This window comes from Linepithema humile, chromosome 2, assembly GCF_040581485.1.
Source record: "Linepithema humile isolate Giens D197 chromosome 2, Lhum_UNIL_v1.0, whole genome shotgun sequence".
NCBI classification, from domain to species: Eukaryota; Metazoa; Arthropoda; class Insecta; order Hymenoptera; family Formicidae; genus Linepithema; species Linepithema humile.
Genome location: NC_090129.1, coordinates 1,809,231 through 1,828,409, shown reverse-complemented (window position 1 = coordinate 1,828,409; position 19,179 = coordinate 1,809,231). Strand labels below are relative to the sequence as shown.

Below are 19,179 nucleotides of genomic sequence, written 5' to 3'. Positions count from 1 at the left end.
ATTTTATTATTTTGTTGAATTTTCGTGATTAAGCATATTTTAAATCCGCGAAAAAAGTGGTTGCAAACATCGAACCAAAAATATATATATAATATGCATAAAGAAAACACAAATACGAAGGTTCTACTTTCTATGAAACGTTAGCAGAATTTATATGCAAGATATAATAAATATGTGTCAAGAGTATATCAATTATATACGAGATACGGCATCTGTCCCGAAGAGAGAGAATAAATCTCTCTAAATAAATCTTCAGTACACTTATCCAGCTGCCGGAACAATTTCGTATTTTATATTTATCCTAAGATCCTTCAAAAACTACTTTTTTTTTCATGTAACGGACGAAAACAGGCCGCTATAAGATAGTCACTGTTACATTCTCGGGGATTGACAAACATTTGACATGAAAAAGGAAGCAAAGATTGTTATTTCAGATACTTGTTTTTTTTTCGCCGCTTCGCCAGACTTTTAACTTTGAAATCTCAAGTCATTGGCTAATAGTATGAATGCAAACTATAAAAATGTAAATGTGGGTCGCGAAGGAAGTCATCGTTTCTTATTTCCTTCTTCCATAATATTATTGCTTTTTCTTTGTTTCGCCTAAAACGGCATTACAAATTTCGCAAACCTTTCAAGACCGTTTCTTGCAATTCATAAATGACATAATTATATATGTGTTAAATTTAACTAAAATAATAAGTAATCTGCAATAAAGATCAATCATATAATTTAGCTTCGGAAAGTTAAAAAAGGAACACTTTTCTGACAAAATAAATACAATTTATCCCTGTTACAATTTATAGCTATTTAATCATTGCCAATTAATACCTGCTATTAATTACATTAGACAACTTATTTTTGCACTTATCTTTTTACGTGCTTTTAAATTTAGTGGAAAAGTATCTTAAACCGAGAGCAATTATTTCTCCATACCCTTCAATTATTCGCGCGCGAACGTTTCATCAACCGGAATCCATCGCGAGAATGAAAATTCCCGTTCTCGTTACAGTTAATTAATTTTCGTGCATTCGGTATATTGGATTTTCATCAGTATTTACCTATTTTGCGCAAACTATTGATTCGTTTAAAAAACGGTGCGCTTTCAATCGAATCAGCAAGTCACGAGGCCTTGGGGCAGTATCGATGATAACCGAAAGTTAATGTCGGTCTATAAAATTTTGAATTACAATCGATGGATTGTATTTTAATGCGGCGCGCACGATTGTACCGCATGCGTTCGTGAGTTTGCGCAATATCACGCGGATAACGTCAAGTTTTATACGCGCATGCGTTAAGAGCGAATTAATTGAACGCGTTAAGTTACATAACACACGCAAAATTGTCGATCAGTATTAATGCCAATTCTATAGTGAATAGTTATCAAAGTGAAACGTGTATTGCGCGTTATCAAATGCATTGCGTACGTATGCACGCGTGAATACGTATAGGTTTGCGCAATCATCCAGTGTGCAAATAGAGCAAGAGGAAATTGCATGGCTAACAGTAGACACAATGTTGAAACAATACGTCTCCTGAATCGCCGACGTTACATCCGATCATCGCTTGATACGTGATTTTCAGACATTGTTTGTGACGTGTGAAGGTGATAGCAATCGCGCGCACAATAGATTGTAATTGATTATTTACAGGAAGTAATGGAGAGGTCTGAATAGCAAACCGAAACGGAAGACCAGTATAAATCGCAAACACTGACTTCCCAAAGATCAACATTTAATTTTCTCATAATTGTTTTTTCAAATTAAAACTTTCTATTTGCATACTTTTAATTTTCTAAAATTACTTTTGCAATAAATAATGCAGCAGCGTACACAAATATATGTAAAAGTGCTATTAATTACAAGCATAATGTATAAATTATTTATATTACAAAATGCTGCGGTGTTTAATTAACAATTGCGTGTTTAATTAATTAAAAAACCCAAGTAATGCTAATCTTTTCTTTTATATGCACCAGTTGTAAGTGTTTGTCATTAAACGTAATCTTCTAATTAAAACTCGGAAAAAACCCCACTCGTTCTCTTGGACATGCGTTCATATCTTTATGCTTTTCTCATCGTTTTATTGCGAATTCTTACGGTTTGTCCAAGTGCTTTAGCAATACTCCGCATTCCTCGCAATCTCCAGACATTTGCATAACACCGCCAAATGGCGGCCAAATGCTCCAGAATTACGACGGCTTAAGGAAATCTCTCCAATGATCGAACTCGGCTGACTGATTTTTCTACCGGACTTTCCGGCGTACCGAAAATCCCTGCGCCCACCCCCCGAGAAACTGTAAATCGTCTGCATTTCTCCGGCCAATTTGTGTCCCTTGCTTTCTCGCAGAGAGAAGCCCGAGAGTGATCGTTCCCTGCGTTTTCCGCGGAATGCTTACCGAGCCCCGTTCAGTATCGTTATCCGCATTCTAGGATCGGCATTCTGAGCATTTTCTGGATTCTGGAACTATATTGTCGCATCCATTTTTCGACATCGCCGTAGCTGTTTATGCTGCATTTGCAAATTACAGAGTGCACCCCGTGTACAATAGAGACTGCGAGAACTTTTAAATCTGTTCTTCAACATAATTCGGAGGTACGTAGCATACCTGCATGCGTCTTGGTCGAAAGGTAATAAAGCGCAAAGTTGTCAAAGTTCTGGCGAAAAGTTCGCAGCGATTGTACGCGAAAAGAGAGGGGAGGGTCGAGAGAAGAGGACAAAAGTACGAAAAATCTGGAAAGAACGCCTCGCGAGAAAGCTCGCGTTCGGCACGAAGTCGCTTCCTTTATGCGGGCATGAAATAGTGTGGTATGAAATGCAAAAATCGTAAAAGTTACGTGGTTTGACGACGGTGAAGAAGAAGGTAAAAAATGCAGTAACTCTGCAAAAATTTTCGTGCAATGAAAAAGGTAATTTGAATTGCACGGACTGTTACGCAATGCACAGAGTAAACGGAGTCGTTACGGTACTCGTTGCAACACTCAATAATATAACAAAGATTTTTACAAATCGCAGTTGTTAAAAATAAAATTGCCTATTTAAGTAACTTATGGGAAAGATTGATATTTATAATTATTATTAATTAATTTTAGAATTAATATAATAATATAAAAAATAAAATAATATAGAAATAATATACTTGTCTAAAGTAAAAATATTTCTTCTTTTTTCAAAACAAAATCAACAAGAATGATAACTGCCATAAAAAAAGTGTGCAAAAAAAATTAAATCCGCAGTTAATTCAATTTTAATACGTAACGTAACCGTAGTATATCCTCACTAAACCAATAGATTGTTCTGCGTGAATATTATGAGTGTAATAATATATGTCAAATCTTTCTCTCTCTCGTATACGATATGAAGCTTTTAGAATATTACGGTTCTCGTACTTGTAAGCAATCCTTACATGCGAAATACGGTGTTTGCTCAATATAGAGTTATTAGCGATGACACGGGATACATGTGTAAAGGCGACTGGTCCGGTCACCAAAATGCCTGTACGAAATTTCGCTCGCGTAAGCGAAAACCGTCGTCGTCGGCGTAAGCACCACCGTAAGCAGCGTGGATGAAAATAAATGGAAAAAGTTCTGCCGGGGATATCTATTAGCCAGTAACCTACATATGAAGTAACTTAGGGGTCGCGACAGGACGCGACGCCGTAAACCAAGCCGGAGGCGCTTAATTGCACATTTCGCTCGGCCCGGGGGGAATAATCTGGTGAGCGCGCTTCTTAACTTCGCGAGAGCACAACGCGCCCGTCTCATCCGTAAATCACGTCACCGCGCCGCGCGACAGTCACGGTTATTTATCCGTCCTGAATGCGGAAAATACGCGTCGCAACTTACGAGCGTTCAGAGATAATCTCCAGCCGCGACGAGTAACCATTTCTCGGAAATAACGACCCACGGTAGACCCGCGATAGAGATTTTTAATAAGCGTCTCAGACAGAGCTTTTCGAGACGAGGACCCGGGCTATCGTTTATCTCCGCGGATTCTTCGCGCCTCGTTACATCCGCGAGTTGCCTGGTCAGTCCGCAGACTTTTTACTTCTCGGAAAATGTGCTCGACTGAGCAGAATTACTCTCTTCCGAAGTGTTACTTGAAGTAATAAACAATTCATCCCGTTATTAGAGAATTTGCAAAATATAGAAAAGCGAAATTAAAAAGCTCTCTTTCTCTCTCCTTCTCTCTTCCACTGTTCTTCGTTTTTGTTCACAGATGTTGCTCCAAGTTCTCCCACGGTGCCACAGGTGTTTGCAGACACAGTGTATGCGGTTCATACTCCGCTGAGAAATCAACTTCTTTTCAGACACTGCCAACTATAGCCGTCTTGTCTACTTCATCACAACGGAAACAAAGCTGAATTTCGCTGGCGAAAAAGCACGGAGCATAGCGTCGCTGCCACGAACCGTGAAATCATTAAATAAATAACATGACGCATTAACGCGCATTTGTACCATCTCATTACAATATTTTCATTTCAGTAATTTTAATAACACAGCCCGGCCAGTCCTTCAATAATATAATTTACTTCATACATATTATATAGGATTTATACATTAATGTGCATTGGCAAACATTTACGCCGGTCTCATTTATGCAGCTGAATAATTAATAGGCAATTATGTCGGTTTGAACCACGCGTGGTCTTACGCTCCATCATGTAGAACGTTGATGCGTTTAGCAATATAAATATATAACAATGGCACACTCACTGCTGATACTAATTACACCGAGCCAATAATTGTAATATGTTTCAATAAATCTTCAAGTGTATCGTTAACAGAGATTTACGTGGAACGAAAATACGCATCGTAAATTTGGTACTGGCGCGCCTTGTCGAAGAGTTTGCTTCCGAGAGATGGAAAAGTCATCGCGAAAGGTTCCAGCGAGATTGTTCTGAAGCCAAGCGTCCGCAAAGCCCCGTGACTTAATTGCATTCCTGAGGATCAGCCCCGTAAGACACGTAGATATATCGGTGGAGTATACGGGCGGGAGCTGCATGCAAAACTGCATAATTTATCTGACGACCTGGAACCGTAGGGAAATACGGGTGACACGCGAAAGTCGGGATTCCGATGCGCTTTCATCAACGTCCCGGCTGCAGGCGGTGCGGTAACGCTAAGTAGTCGGTTCTAGTTTCTAAGACAATCGCTCAAAATGAAGCACTATGAAAAAAAGATTAAATTAAATAACATCTGTCTTAATCTGTCTTGTCGATCGTTCATAATCCGAAAAATACGTATACCTCGGCATTTTCATGTCGAAAGAAGAAAATTATTAAAAATTATTCATAGATAAACACTTTTTTTGAATATTAAAATATTTATACTAAAAATTAAATATGCTTATCCCGCACAAATAAATAGAAATAAAATGGAAATGTATATATAAAAAGTCGACTGCGAGCTGACTGGAGAAACCGTCAGTTAAAAATGAAATAAAGACTCCCGCGACGAAACATAAGAGCATTTTCGCATGTTGGTAGCGTTTGTGGTGAAAACTTTAACAGGTATATCGATTCGAGTGCTGAAACCACGTTGAAATAAGCTCATGCTATATTTAGACCGGTTCATGTCGAAAGTGGAGTCGAAAATTAGTGAAGCATACCGTCGCTTCGCAGGTAATCACGAAGTTTTCGACGAAAAAGGTCCGATCGATTGCGAGCAAACAACAGTCGTCTCTGCCTTCATGTTTCGATGTAGACCTTGTTCAGACTGTTATATATATGTATAAATCACCGAATGATGAGAACTATTTTTATGCTATTTCTCGTTACCAAGATTTTTTCCAATCTTAACGAGTTTTATTTCTTCTGATGTTATTTTCGTCAGTACGAGTGTAATGTAAAAGAATGCAAAATTATAAAGACAAAAACATTAGACAAATAGATAATTAAGAAAGCAACAAATTAAAATTTATCCTTCGTAATATCGCGAAAAATATTTGCAATTACATTTTTGCCAGTATTTTACGACTGCATACCGCAATCATAAAATAATGGTGCAAATTTGTTTCCTTATCTCTTCGTAATAAGTTTATCCGGATAAAATGCAGATTCTGAGTAAAGTCATTATCGTTAAATCGGCTTGCTAAATTTAGGAAAGCTATCTTTTATCCCTGCTCGAGTCCAAAGTTATCAATCACAGTTGCATAGTTTATCTGGTCGGCTAACAATAGAACTCGCCGGTCGAACATTTTGATAGGGGACTGTAGTGTGTATCATCGATGAGCGGCATTTCCATTTGTCCGCGTAAAACGGAACAATAATCCGCGTGCAACGAGAGCGATAAAAACAAATTCTCGTGCGTATGACGCGCAGCCTCGCACGTGTGTAACTCGCAGTCAGCCGTGCAACCAAATCGTATAATCGTTTATATGAATAAAAAGAGGAACACAAGAAAGAGATCAAATTGAATCATTTCAACTGTAGAGACACAAAAAAAAAGACCCAAAGCGAATACGCGTTTAATATGCGTGTTACAATTATGTTTTAATTCACGTTTCTTGGATTAAATTATAGTCCGCACGCACGGCAATTCTCGCATTCGCTTTATATTTCTTGCATCTTGTGTAACATATCTTTCCCGACGTTCATTTGGATGATCACACGCCACACTCAGAAACTATACGCGTAGCGCAGTTCTTCTTCTGAATCGCATGTGATTACATAAATACACGGCGGAAATGACGTAATGGCATGTTGTATGACGCGCGAAATAAAAAGCATGTTGACGAATAATTCGATGCCATGGAGCGGATCGGCGGTATGACATAAAGTACGAAAAAGTATGGCGGGGTTGAAATTATCGCGCTGACCCAGATACGAATGAGACCAGCAATCAGGAGGAAAGGAAGAAAGCAATGAACAAAGCGGAAGAAGTCGTCGGTGGGAGAACGTCGAATAATGAAAATTCAGTGGCTGAAAAAAAAAGAGTTTGGCACAAAAAAAAAAGAGAGATGTCGAGTAATCGTGGAATGAGAAACAAACACCACCACGGTACATCATCGTATGTATCATCGCATTTGAGTTAGATGATTAATCGGCACTATCAATAAAGATCGTGATAAGCAAAAAAAAATGTAAAAAATGCTTATTTTTCAGATCCAGTCTAATAATTTCACAGTAAAATGTGCTTTGTCATTAAGAAAATAATTACATATCATGAATCGTAATAAAAGAAACAATATAGTTGTGCTATACATGTGTTAACTTGTCGTGTTTGCTGCAACAAAGACGTCAACATTATTACTTATAATTTTGTCGAATATAGAACTATGCGTAATAACGCAAAATTCGACAGTTCAGTGGAAACCAACGCAGCTCGTTAGTCGCGAACAAGTCAACTTCTAATGCCACCATTTAGAGTCTAATATCCTCGTCTAACGGCTTTGGTAATAAACGTTTCGTGAGCGTTTCAACCACCGGCCGTCGCCAATTTCGCCAGCGGAATATTTATCGTTAATGTCCTACCGACAAACTTGCATGGTCTTTTATGGGATGATCAAAGACTAATGCACGCGTAACGATGGATTATATTATTGCCATGAAACCAGAAATGTTTCCGTGCGAAGTGCATCGTGTCTTTGTGAACGTATATTCATACGCATAAATATTCTATTTTCAAAATTATTTGATAAGTATGCATAAGATGCACACACACACAATAGACCGTTTAGTACTTCATTACAGTATGCTCGAATTATTTTAGACAATTTGAAATAAATGAAATACAATTTAAGATAAAATGAGCGCAAATGAAATAACAAGTGATCATATAAAGTGACTTTATACATTAAATACAGTTTCAACTAAAAGTTCTCAAAAAATTTAATTAAAACCAAATGTGAACAAAATATATGTAAAGTACGATATTGTGATTCTCTTCAACGGACTAATATCAGATACAACAGGTATTCACATATGTACAATTAAAACATTTTAATACAAATGCACTGTCGCGTTTCGCAAAAAAAAAGTAATGAATAAAAGCAAAAATATGTTGTACTTTCTTTGAACAAATGTCCATTATTCGTATATGAATGCAAGTATTCGCACTTGCTACGTCGATGCCCATGATACCAACGCGATAACGTATATCATCGATCTTAGCCATGTTCGTTTACGGATAACCGATAAAGAGTGTTCACGTTATAGCGAGGCGTTATGACAGTGCCAGCCGCGCTCTCATCCCCGTGGGTGGCAACTTCCGAGAGCGCGGCGTCTTCACATCGCCTCGTTTGTAAGTTGACACCACCGGAACAGCATTATCCGATCTAAAACTACTCAACTAAGTGAGTGGTTGCGATACCATCGACACTTCACTCTGAGATTGCAAAATTGACTTCCGAGATGTTTCTAGAATCCGTTATTCTATCAGATAAACTTTCCAATTCTCGTTCATAGATTTTAAGCGTCAAGAATGTTAATTGAAAAGAATCGTTTCTGTGTTGAGTTTCAATATCGTGTCGGACAAGGTGGGAGAACCTGTATATACTAAAGGGAGGGAGAAAATATATTTACTAAAATGGAGTGCAGAAATCGAGAAATTTAAAATTCTAATATAACACATATGAAACGTCGTCGTCTTCAAAGAATACATCACTGCGGAGAAGATGGTGTAAAGCTTTATCAAGTACACAGAGATGACATCCGAATTGATTAAACGAGAAAATGTTTCAGAATTCCGTCATGCGTGAAGAATAACTGGTCTTATCCGAAGTATACCGGCAATATTTCAGAAAGTCGAGACCGATTTGTTCGAAAGCGCAGTCTCAATCTCTCAAGGAAACAGGAATATAGCGAGAAAGTTTGATTAGTTCGGATAACGATACCGGGAAGACGAAAACCCATGTAACAGAGAATAAATCAAACGAGACAAATTAACGCTAAATAGCGAGCATTTTCCATCGAGAGTTGTATTCGTTGACATTTTTGACGCGCATTGTAGATTTTCTACAATTTTGATCGATAAAAATAAAAACAAAGATTACATATATTGTTGTATAGCATTAATTCCTATTTATAACACGAGTAAGGATAAAAGAAAGTAATCAGAGACGTATTAAACATCACAAACTTCCTTTTCCACTAGCAGATTAACATCTTAAGTTCCGATTTACATCGCCGCGATCGACATCAATGAACGCTAATTAATCCTTAACGAGGATCGTAAATAAGGCCGCGACGGCTGAAGCTTTCAAAGTCAGTCAAACTCAGTTACTTAAATTAGATCCAAACGTCCCTTAGCCAACGGCAAACCAATAAAATCTTCCATTACCGCATAACAGCGCGTCAACGTGAAATGAACGCGACCGCGCTTAACTTCTGGTCTCTGGGTTCTCCAGGGAGGAACACGGCGGCAGACAGAGAAGCGGTCGGGGCAAAAAGGGATAAGTCGGACGAGGGATGGTGGATGCAGAATCCGGAGGCAATATTTCACGGTACTTCCCGTACGACGCGTCTACCGCTTCTACATACTTCCCGCTCGCTCTCGCCCTTCGATTGCCCTCCCTCCTTCTCTCTCTTTCTCTCTCCCTCTCTCTTTTGCATGTAAAGTGACGGTAAATTTACTTACAGTCTGAACGGTATTTCAAGTGTATGTGAAGTTTCTGTCACCGTTCATCAGATCGCACCTTCAACGCGAGGATCAGATCGCACCGATAAGAGCGTCGAGCAAAAGGAGGCTTCTTTTTTTTTGCCATTTTTTTGTTGCGCAACTTCGATATTAACTATGTATCTGCTCCGGCGAAACAGTCAAGTTCAATGATAATAGCGCGATCTAATGATAGCGGCGTCTCCGCTCTGCATCGATCGTATTCATTCACTAGTCATCTGCATAATCGTAACGAAGAACTTTGACGGTGCGCCGCGGAACTCTCTAATGTATTATATTAACATAATGTTACCGCGTTTTCCACGAAGGATACATCGCGATATGTAACCCGGAGGGGATGCATTATACAAGAGTGGTCTATATACGCGCTCGGAGCTACTTGCATATACACTTCGTTCTAAAAGTTACGAAGAGCTGTTTCATCCAGAAAATACATAAAGTGATTCAAAATGCGCGTTCCTGAAGATTCCACAAGTGGCAGTCGCAAATTCTATACAGAAACTTTCGTTGAGCTAAGCGTCACCTCTCACAAGCACGCTTCTCCCAGAATACAATATCAAGAGAATATAATATCTCACATTTTACAAAATATTAAATCTTATTTCTTTTATAAATTTGTTGCTTAAGTTTTTTGTAAATATTTTTCTTCAAATTAGCTAACAATTGTATTAGATTATTGTATTAAGACAAGCATTGTTTTAGACAAAATTGATTTAAGCCGAAGCCACTCTAATCACAAAAGTGAAAAGACATTTGCAAGCGATGGCCGGACTAATCTCGACATATAACAGGCATAACAAGTTCTCAAGTCCGCGGCAACTTGTTAACAATCGCCCGCGGGGCGACACTGCTGCGATGCAACGTGTGACGCCCAGGACGCTGTTGTGCATTACGCAAATGAGGCATAAACTCTGTCGCTCAATGGAGATTATTAAACAAGTAAATCACTTAGTGGCCCTCTCATGCAGGGAGACGCATTTGCATGTTGCAGAGTTGAACGGAGTCACATAAGAGAATAAGCCAATATTGAAAAAGTAAAGCCCGAATGTTTGTGCGCGCGCATAAGACGATTATAGATATAACTATAGAACTATAGATAGATAGAATTATAGAACGGTGCGAATTTTCGAATAAATTGAGACATCAAAAAGGAAGGCGGTAAACGAAGTAGCTATAAAAGAGAGAATTCGTTGAGGAAATCGAAGAACGATTAGATTCGTCGACCGGCACTCTTGCAAGAAGTTTAATTCGGAATTTAATATATTCTCGCGCGACACTGAAACGCGAAATTAATGGAGTAACGTAGATAAAATGCAATAAAGAATGAAAATCGAATGAAAATCGTGATTAACGTCGGGCGTTTTTCACTGACGGGATTAAACGGGCATTTCTTGCTCGCACTAATAATTATCACCGCGTTCATTACATTTGGTGAAATTATTTGCGATAGACTTTGCCGGGTAAAATCGCATTTATACATAGATATATCACAAATATATCCTTTTTGGGACATAATAAGTACCTTGATTTTCAAGTCGTCTACATCATATATTTTATAGCACGATTAACGAAATGTAAAAAAATATGTAAAATTTATTCTCGGAATTAGAATTGACATTAATATCAAGTGTCATCTATAGAGATTAAATCTTCTGCTGTTCTAACTAATTCGGCATTTCTTAAATCCGTCTGTCGATGCATTTTGAATAATCCGCAATTAATATTTCATATTTCTAGAGAAAAGCACAACATTATTTTACGTCACAAATTGATGAATGTTTCAGAAATAAATGTCATGTGAAAACGTTTTGCATCGTAAATAGTGCGCCATTGTTCTTAAAATTTTTAAAGAACGTAGGAATACATTTAAAAGCGATTAAATTAAATAAAATAATCAGATATCATGAAGAAATTATTTAATCGCTAAAATATGTTTGCTCGAGCCAACACGAGCCACATGTGTGTGTGCGCGACGCGGGTCACACAGAAGAACCGAGTTATGTACATACATTCCACAACAGTTGTGGTAACGAGAGCAATGTAGTAACTATCGTGACGTTCAGTTAACGATTTTATAACAGCGTCGGGTTACGCTCTGAATTTCAAATGGGCAATTATATACAACCAAGGTTACCGCTACCACCAGCGAAGGAATTCAATGCTAATAATTTAATCATTAAATGAAAATTTTATGAATTTTCGTAATCGAGTAACCATGATGACCTTATATACAATGGGATATATTTTAACAGAAAAACGTGTCACATTTAGAATGTGTCTTAATTATGCACGAATTTCGACAACGGAATTATTATACAAGTTGAAATCGTAAATTTTCCAATTTTTTTCTAATTTTTCCAACTAATTCTAACCTTTGTAAACTTAAATCCTAATTACAATTATAGCATTTTAAGATGGATAAAAACATTAAGTTTGTCCAATCTAGTTTATTCATCAAGATATTATATAACAACGTGTGCAGGATAGTAACATGATCATAGTTCGAAGAAAAATGGAGAATAATAGAAAACATTATGGAAGAAAGCAGGTAAGAAAGATAATCATACTATTGTGAGTAGTTACCTTTGTTAGATGTATGGCAAATTATGTGAACGTAATTTAAAATATCACCTTATACAGGGTGTCTGGCAATAATCGCCCCACCGGTCATATACAGGTAGAGGAGGTCAAATCGAGTAGAAAAGTCCTTTACCATTTTTTGATTTTTGTAATATGTACTAAGTAATTAACGAAAAAAGATTGGTGAATCCGTGCAAGTAAAGCGCGCGCAGCGAGAAGGACATCCCACTGCTATGCGATCACTAGGCGCGCGATGAAGCGTTGGGAGGAGCGCTCTACAAATGACAATGGCAACATACGAGCGGCGCGTAACGCTAGATCCTTGTGTCCTAGTGATCGCGTAGCAGTGGGACGTCCTTCTCACCGCGCGCGCTTTACTCGCGCGGATTCGCCGATCTTTTTTCGTTAATTACTCAGTACTTATTATGAAAATTAAAAAATGGTAAAGGACTTTTCTACTCGATTTGACCTCCTCTACCTGTATATGACCGGTGGGGCGATTATTGCCAGACACCCTGTATAAGTAATACTACAAATATCACTGATACTGATGTGCATAATTGCGAACATGTAATATGCATCATACAGTGATAAAGCAATCGTAGATTTTAATTTTACTATGTAATTTTTCATGTAATATGTGTATGTTTTTCAATTATAATAAAATAAATTACAATTACAAGTTACAATTAACAAATGTCTAAAATGTGTAAATAGTAATACAATATTATTGAACATTTAATTGCAAATAATGCATTACGGAATGTTTGAATGTTTGAATTGAAAAACAGGCCTTTAAGCGATCTTTTTGTTTTCATATATATTACTTTGCTATCATCTTTACAGATTGCGTGATCACAATTTCTAGTTTATAAACTTGAATAAATCTGCGTCTTATATTATCAATATGTTTTTAATTATTAAATAAAAATCAGATGTTCATTAAAAGCAATAGTGAAATAAATATACATAATTTCGAGTTCTGTTATAGATATTAATCAATTATTCAAGATAATGTATTTTTACCTTCAAGAATCAAATAATATGACGTTAAATGTAATATTGTATAATTGAAAAAGAAATTCACGCATTGTAGAAACAATATATAAAATATGGTATACGACATAGTAAATTAAAGTCTACAATTTCTTTATGCCTGTATACTTATTATATTGTCCCAATTATATAGATTTACTACACATAGATGTAATAGCATATATCATTGAAATGCTTTTGTGAAATGGAATCAATGACTAATAAATATTCGTGATTTTAAACAATTCGATAATGCTGTCAGAATGACTTGACTATTGCAAACTTAATTTGAATGCAGATTACTTGCATAAATAGTAGGAAGTAGCGAAATAAGTGACAGTATCGTTCGAGTTTTTCATGTGACAAGTAATTATAGTCTTAGCACTCAGTTAAAAAAATAGTTAAAAAATATTCATCGCAAAACTAAATATACTTCTACACAATGGGATGGCAAGATATTTACAATTATTACATACTAGAATCATCGAGTAAGTATGAACAATTAATTATTTTACAATAATTAATTAAACAGATTATAGACAGAACAGATTTATTGTCAAATAATTAATCCATCTGAAACTCTAATCTAAAACTATTCTCCCTATCTAAATAACATCTAATTATTCTTTAATACAATTTTTACTTAAATTTTTATAAGTATTAAGTATATAAGTAGTTTATAAGTATTAAATTTTACATAAAAAAAAATTATTTATAGTTATTTTAAGAAACAGTTATAGTTAATTTAAGAAATAGAGAAAAAAACGATGCTCTATACCAGCGCTCGGAATTGGTTGCACATTTCGGGCCGATTCAAGAGACGACGCACAGTGGGGCCAAACGACATTTCGTGTTTCAAAAAAGGCTACAGTCTCGAAATGTTAACCGATTTCGATGCTTTTTTTTTTAAATGAAAGCTAACAAAATTTGCAATAACTTTGTGGAGGTAGATTTTTGTTTTTTGTTTTTTTTTATTATTAAATTACACATAAAACAATTAAATTTGTAAAATATAATGACTGAACAGCAAGTAACTCTTCAACAGTAAATATTTTCTGTAACTTAACATCGGGCACTGATATAGTTGAAATTAAACATTCAAATCCTGATTTAGGAACCATAAAGTTTAACCTAACTTCACAAAATGTTACCTTAACAAATAAAATTGATATGATAAAAATAATATAAAATTTTAATAAATTAGTAAATTAGTGAATTAATTAAAAGTAACACTAAATTATTATTATAAATTCGTACTTATTAAATAACTATTGTTCGTCAAGCAACAAGTTTTGAGCTTCCGCATCTATTGGAATTGGAAAATGCTTCCATTCGTTACGAATTTATAATAATAATTTAGTGTTACTTTTAATTAATTCACTAATTTACTAATTTATTAAAATTTTATATTATTTTTATCATATCAATTTTATTTGTTAAGGTAACATTTTGTGAAGTTAGGTCAAACTTTATGGTTCCTAAATCAGGATTTGAATGTTTAATTTCAACTATATCAGTGCCCGATGTTAAGTTACAGAAAATATTTACTGTTGAAGAGTTACTTGCTGTTCAGTCATTATATTTTACAAATTTAATTGTTTTATGTGTAATTTAATAATAAAAAAAAAACAAAAAACAAAAATCTACCTCCACAAAGTTATTGCAAATTTTGTTAGCTTTCATTTAAAAAAAAAAGCATCGAAATCGGTTAACATTTCGAGACTGTAGCCTTTTTTGAAACACGAAATGTCGTTTGGCCCCACTGTGCGACGCCTCCTGTTCCTCCACTACCGCCTGGCCGCTGGCGGCCGAGCCGCCGATAGCTCTCGCTCAGGAGCGTTTTATATTAGAAATAGGCTGGATTGTTTAGGCATCTCTCAGAAAATCGTAACATTTTCTTCACTACATAAATAATGTTTATTTTCATTAATACATAATATATATATATTTAATTATTAATAAAAATAAACATTATTTATGTAGCAAAGAAAATATTACTATTTTCTGAGAGGTGCCTCAACAACCCAGCCTATTTCTTATATAAAACGCTTCTGCGTTAAAGCTATCGGCGGTTCGGCCACCAGCGGCCGGGCGGTAGTGGGGAAACAGGAGGCGTCGTCTCCTGAATCGGCTCGAAATGTGCAACTAATTCCGAGCGCTGCTCTATACATACACACATATATATACGAAATTTGTGTTGCAATTTTGCATTTGTTTTTAAATATTGCATTATTATTATTATTATATTTTTTTTTTACAGAGCCACTAACTCGCAATTGGCTGTTTATAAGTTCACCTTTCGAAGTTATATTTATAACTCTTGCTTACTTGTATTTCGTTCTTAGTTTTGGTCCTCGCTACATGAAAAATAAGCCACCATATAAGCTGAAAACCTTCATATTAGTCTACAATATAATTCAAATATTGGCAAATATTTGGATAGTAAAAGAACACATATCTAGTGGTTGGTTTTCGAAATATACTTTTACATGTTCTATACCAGATCCAACTTCGCCTACTGCGATTAGAGTATGTATTTATAATATTATTATTATTGCTAAATAGATAATAAGTCTCATTCTATAATTTATAATTTTAAATTGTATAATTGCTGCTTGTATTGTTTAAAATAATCAAAATTTAAGAAATAATACTTATTTCTTTAGTTATTTTAACATTTTATAAATATAATAATGTATAATAATGTATTAATATTTGTTTTAGCTCTTCAATATGGTGTGGTGGCTTCTATTATTGAAATTTTTTGATTATTTTGAAACCTGTATATTTGTGTTAAGAAAAAAACAGAATCAGGTTTCCGGTTTGCACGTATACCATCACGTGTCAAACGTAACTTTCACCTGGTATTTTTTAAAATATATGTTAGACGAAAGAACAACATTTATTTCCTTGATTAATTGTTTCGTGCATGTAATTATGTACATTTATTATTTTCTGGCTGCGTGGAGTTCAAATCTTCAAAAAAGTCTCCTCCCTATTAAACCATATGTAACAAGAATACAATTGGTAAGTTAAATTATTATTTCTTATATTAAATCTTTATTTTAACAATTATATTGCCAATTATTCTAGACTATAATGTATTTCATATCAAAGTAATAAGTTGAAAGCTTTCAAATAAAACAAAATTACAATTTAAACAAAATAAATTGCAATTAATAAATGTCTATAAAATATAAGTAGTAGTACAATATTATTGAACATTCAATTGCAAATAACGTATTGTGGATTGAACGTTTGATTAAAAAAAAAACAAACCATCGAACAATCTTTGTATTTTTTATATATTACTCTGCTATCATCTTTGCGGATTGCGCGATCAAATTAATACAAGATTTATAAACTTGAATAAGACTTAAGTTATCAATATCTTTTTAATTATTAAAAAAAAATCGGTTTAAAATTTTTGATAAAACGTTTTATTATTGTTGAAGCTTTGATAGAGCACACACAGCCTTGTCTCGCATAACACAACTTTAATATTCAATAATATACACCGATTACTACTGACTAATTTGAATGATCATAAAATATCTTACAAATGTTTATGTTTCTTGCTTGTTTATGTTTATGTTTATGTTTAAATCAACATAACTTTTTATAAAAAGATTCATAAATTTATATATGTTTCACATTTCTATAAATATCCATCATGTATTTTATTTCACAAATTTATATTTTATAATGTTAAAAATTTTTCTGTCAATTATAATGTTAATTATATAAGTTTTAATGTAATTTTATAAATGCAAAATTTAAAATTATTATAAATTGTTTCTCAAATTAGATACAATTCTTTGCAATATTATTACTAAGCACGCAAATTTTATCGTCTTCCTGTGACACAAGAGGAAATGGACACATAGCTATTATTTTTATTATAAATATAATGATATTTATTTATTTATTCTTTGATTTTTATAAAAAAAATTATATTATACCGAAACTAAAACAACAATAATATTTATATAATAATTAACATATATTGTTTAATAAAAACTTAATCAGATGAATACACAATTATAAAGTCAACACTCAAAAAAATATTTCGCTGATGCAGTTAGATTTCTAGATATCGCAACAAGAATGTATCGCTATTTTTCGTATCTGTGAAAACATTGTTTGTCACATATAGAATTTATAGCAGTAATGTTCTAGCAATAGCTTCTGAAAAATTTAGGTACCATTGCTAAATGTTATTCATTGCATGATCTAACACGTGATTGATCTTATATAGATAGGCGCTTTAGAGAAACTTTCTTTTTAAAGTTCACAAACAATACAGATATATATTCTGTTTCTGTCATCTAAACTGATTAAGTAATTACATATGCAATATCACAACAGTTGCTAAACATTTATCTGTTTTAGTTAATTTTTTACACCTAGAAAATTTTAGCTATTATTACAAAATCATTTTTTTGAGTGAATAGAAATAATTTCTCTAAATTACTTTTAGACTATACTTCAAATTTTCATTAAATAAAATAATAAAATGCATATGATTTCGAGTTTTGTCGCTATATATATATATATATATATATATATTAATAAACTCATATTATTCATATTCTATTTCATTAATCAATTATTGAAGATAATGTATTTTGTCTTAAAGAATCGAATAATGTGATGTTAATTATAATGTTGCATAATATTTATAAAACGATTAACGTATTGTACGTCGACGCAAATATTATAATGTTAATTGTAAGCAAACTTATGTGATACGAAGAGTGTGTAATAAATAATGTAAATAAAACTTCATAAAACAACAATAGATATGTATTTTTGCATTATTATATTTTAAATTAGAAAGTCATTGCACAGAGATCGTCAGGTCGATGACCTCTGTGAAGTTGGCACCCCATTTTTAAAAAAATCAATTTTTTTTTAGAGTTCTGAATGCACCCCAAAGAGTTCTAGAGTTCTCCATAAAATTTATAAATAGTTCCGGCGAATTAGACAAAAAAATCCATTATTGAAAGTATGGGGTGCTAACTTCACAAAACATTATCACAAAATTGACGATAACAGCTTAATCGTCGGAAATAATTAAAAATATCAGTAGAATTATTTGTAGAACTCTTGAGGTGCTACCCAGAACTCCAACGAAAAAATTAAAATTCCAAAAAAATTTTATTCTTATTGGAACTTAGAATATTTTCTTAATCGGTGATACGAAAAATAGCGAGAACTTGTTATATATTGGTCTGAGCGCTTTGAACCTTAATAATTATCGTTAGAACTCTTGAGGTGCTACCCGGAACTCCAATAAAATAATCAAAATTCCAAAAAAATTTCTCACTCTTCGGGACTTCAAAAATTTTCGATCGGTGATACAAAAAATAGCGAGAACTTTTTTGGAATTTTGATTATTTTATTGGAGTTTCAGGTAGCACCTCAAGAGTTCTAACGATAATTATTAAGGTTCGAAACGCTCAGACCAATATATAAAAAGTTCTCGCAATTTTTTGTATCACCGATTGAAAATATTCTAGGTCAGAAAGAGTGAGAAATTTTTTTGGAATTTTGATTATTTTATTGGAGTTCTGAGTAGCACCTCAAGAGTTCTAACGATAATTATTAAGGTTCGAAACGCTCAGACCAATATATAAAAAGTTCTCGCAATTTTTTGTATCACCGATTGAAAATATTCTAGGTCAGGAAGAGTGAGAAATTTTTTTGGAATTTTGATTATTTTATTGGAGTTCCGGGTAGCACCTCAAGAGTTCTAACGATAATTATTAAGGTTCGAAGCGCTCAGACCAATATATAAAAAGTTCTAGCAATTTTTTGTATCACCGATTGAAAATTTTCTAGGTCAGGAAAAGCGAGAAATTTTGTTGGAATTTTGATTATTTTATTGGAGTTCTGAGTAGCACCTCAAGAGTTCTAACGATAATTATTAAGGTTCGAAGCGCTCAGA

The 19,179-nt window shown here is 34.2% G+C and overlaps 2 protein-coding genes across 5 annotated transcripts in view; one reads left to right on the top strand and one right to left on the bottom strand.

Annotated features, from left to right (window-relative positions):
• Nucleotides 1–19,179, bottom strand: part of LOC105677475 (very long chain fatty acid elongase 1-like) — a 123,372-nt gene that overhangs the window by 28,728 nt on the left and 75,465 nt on the right. The gene's annotated exons all lie outside the window — the stretch shown is intronic.
• LOC105677474 (very long chain fatty acid elongase AAEL008004-like) lies at nucleotides 13,552–18,028 on the top strand. The gene is made up of 4 exons (XM_012376117.2): nucleotides 13,552–13,717; nucleotides 15,490–15,758; nucleotides 15,954–16,256; nucleotides 17,038–18,028. The coding sequence occupies exons 1-4, from the start codon at nucleotides 13,672–13,674 to the stop codon at nucleotides 17,209–17,211; spliced, it is 792 nt and encodes a 263-aa protein (XP_012231540.1). The 5' UTR covers nucleotides 13,552–13,671; the 3' UTR covers nucleotides 17,212–18,028.

Excerpts from the sequence above, each read along its gene's own strand:
- LOC105677474 (XM_012376117.2), top strand. The coding sequence starts at position 13,672 with ATGGGATGGCAAGATATTTACAATTATTACATACTAGAATCATCGA. Across the intron at positions 13,718-15,489 it reads TTACATACTAGAATCATCGA|AGCCACTAACTCGCAATTGG; the intron begins GTAAGTATGAAC and ends TTTTTTTTACAG. Across the intron at positions 15,759-15,953 it reads CTTCGCCTACTGCGATTAGA|CTCTTCAATATGGTGTGGTG; the intron begins GTATGTATTTAT and ends TATTTGTTTTAG.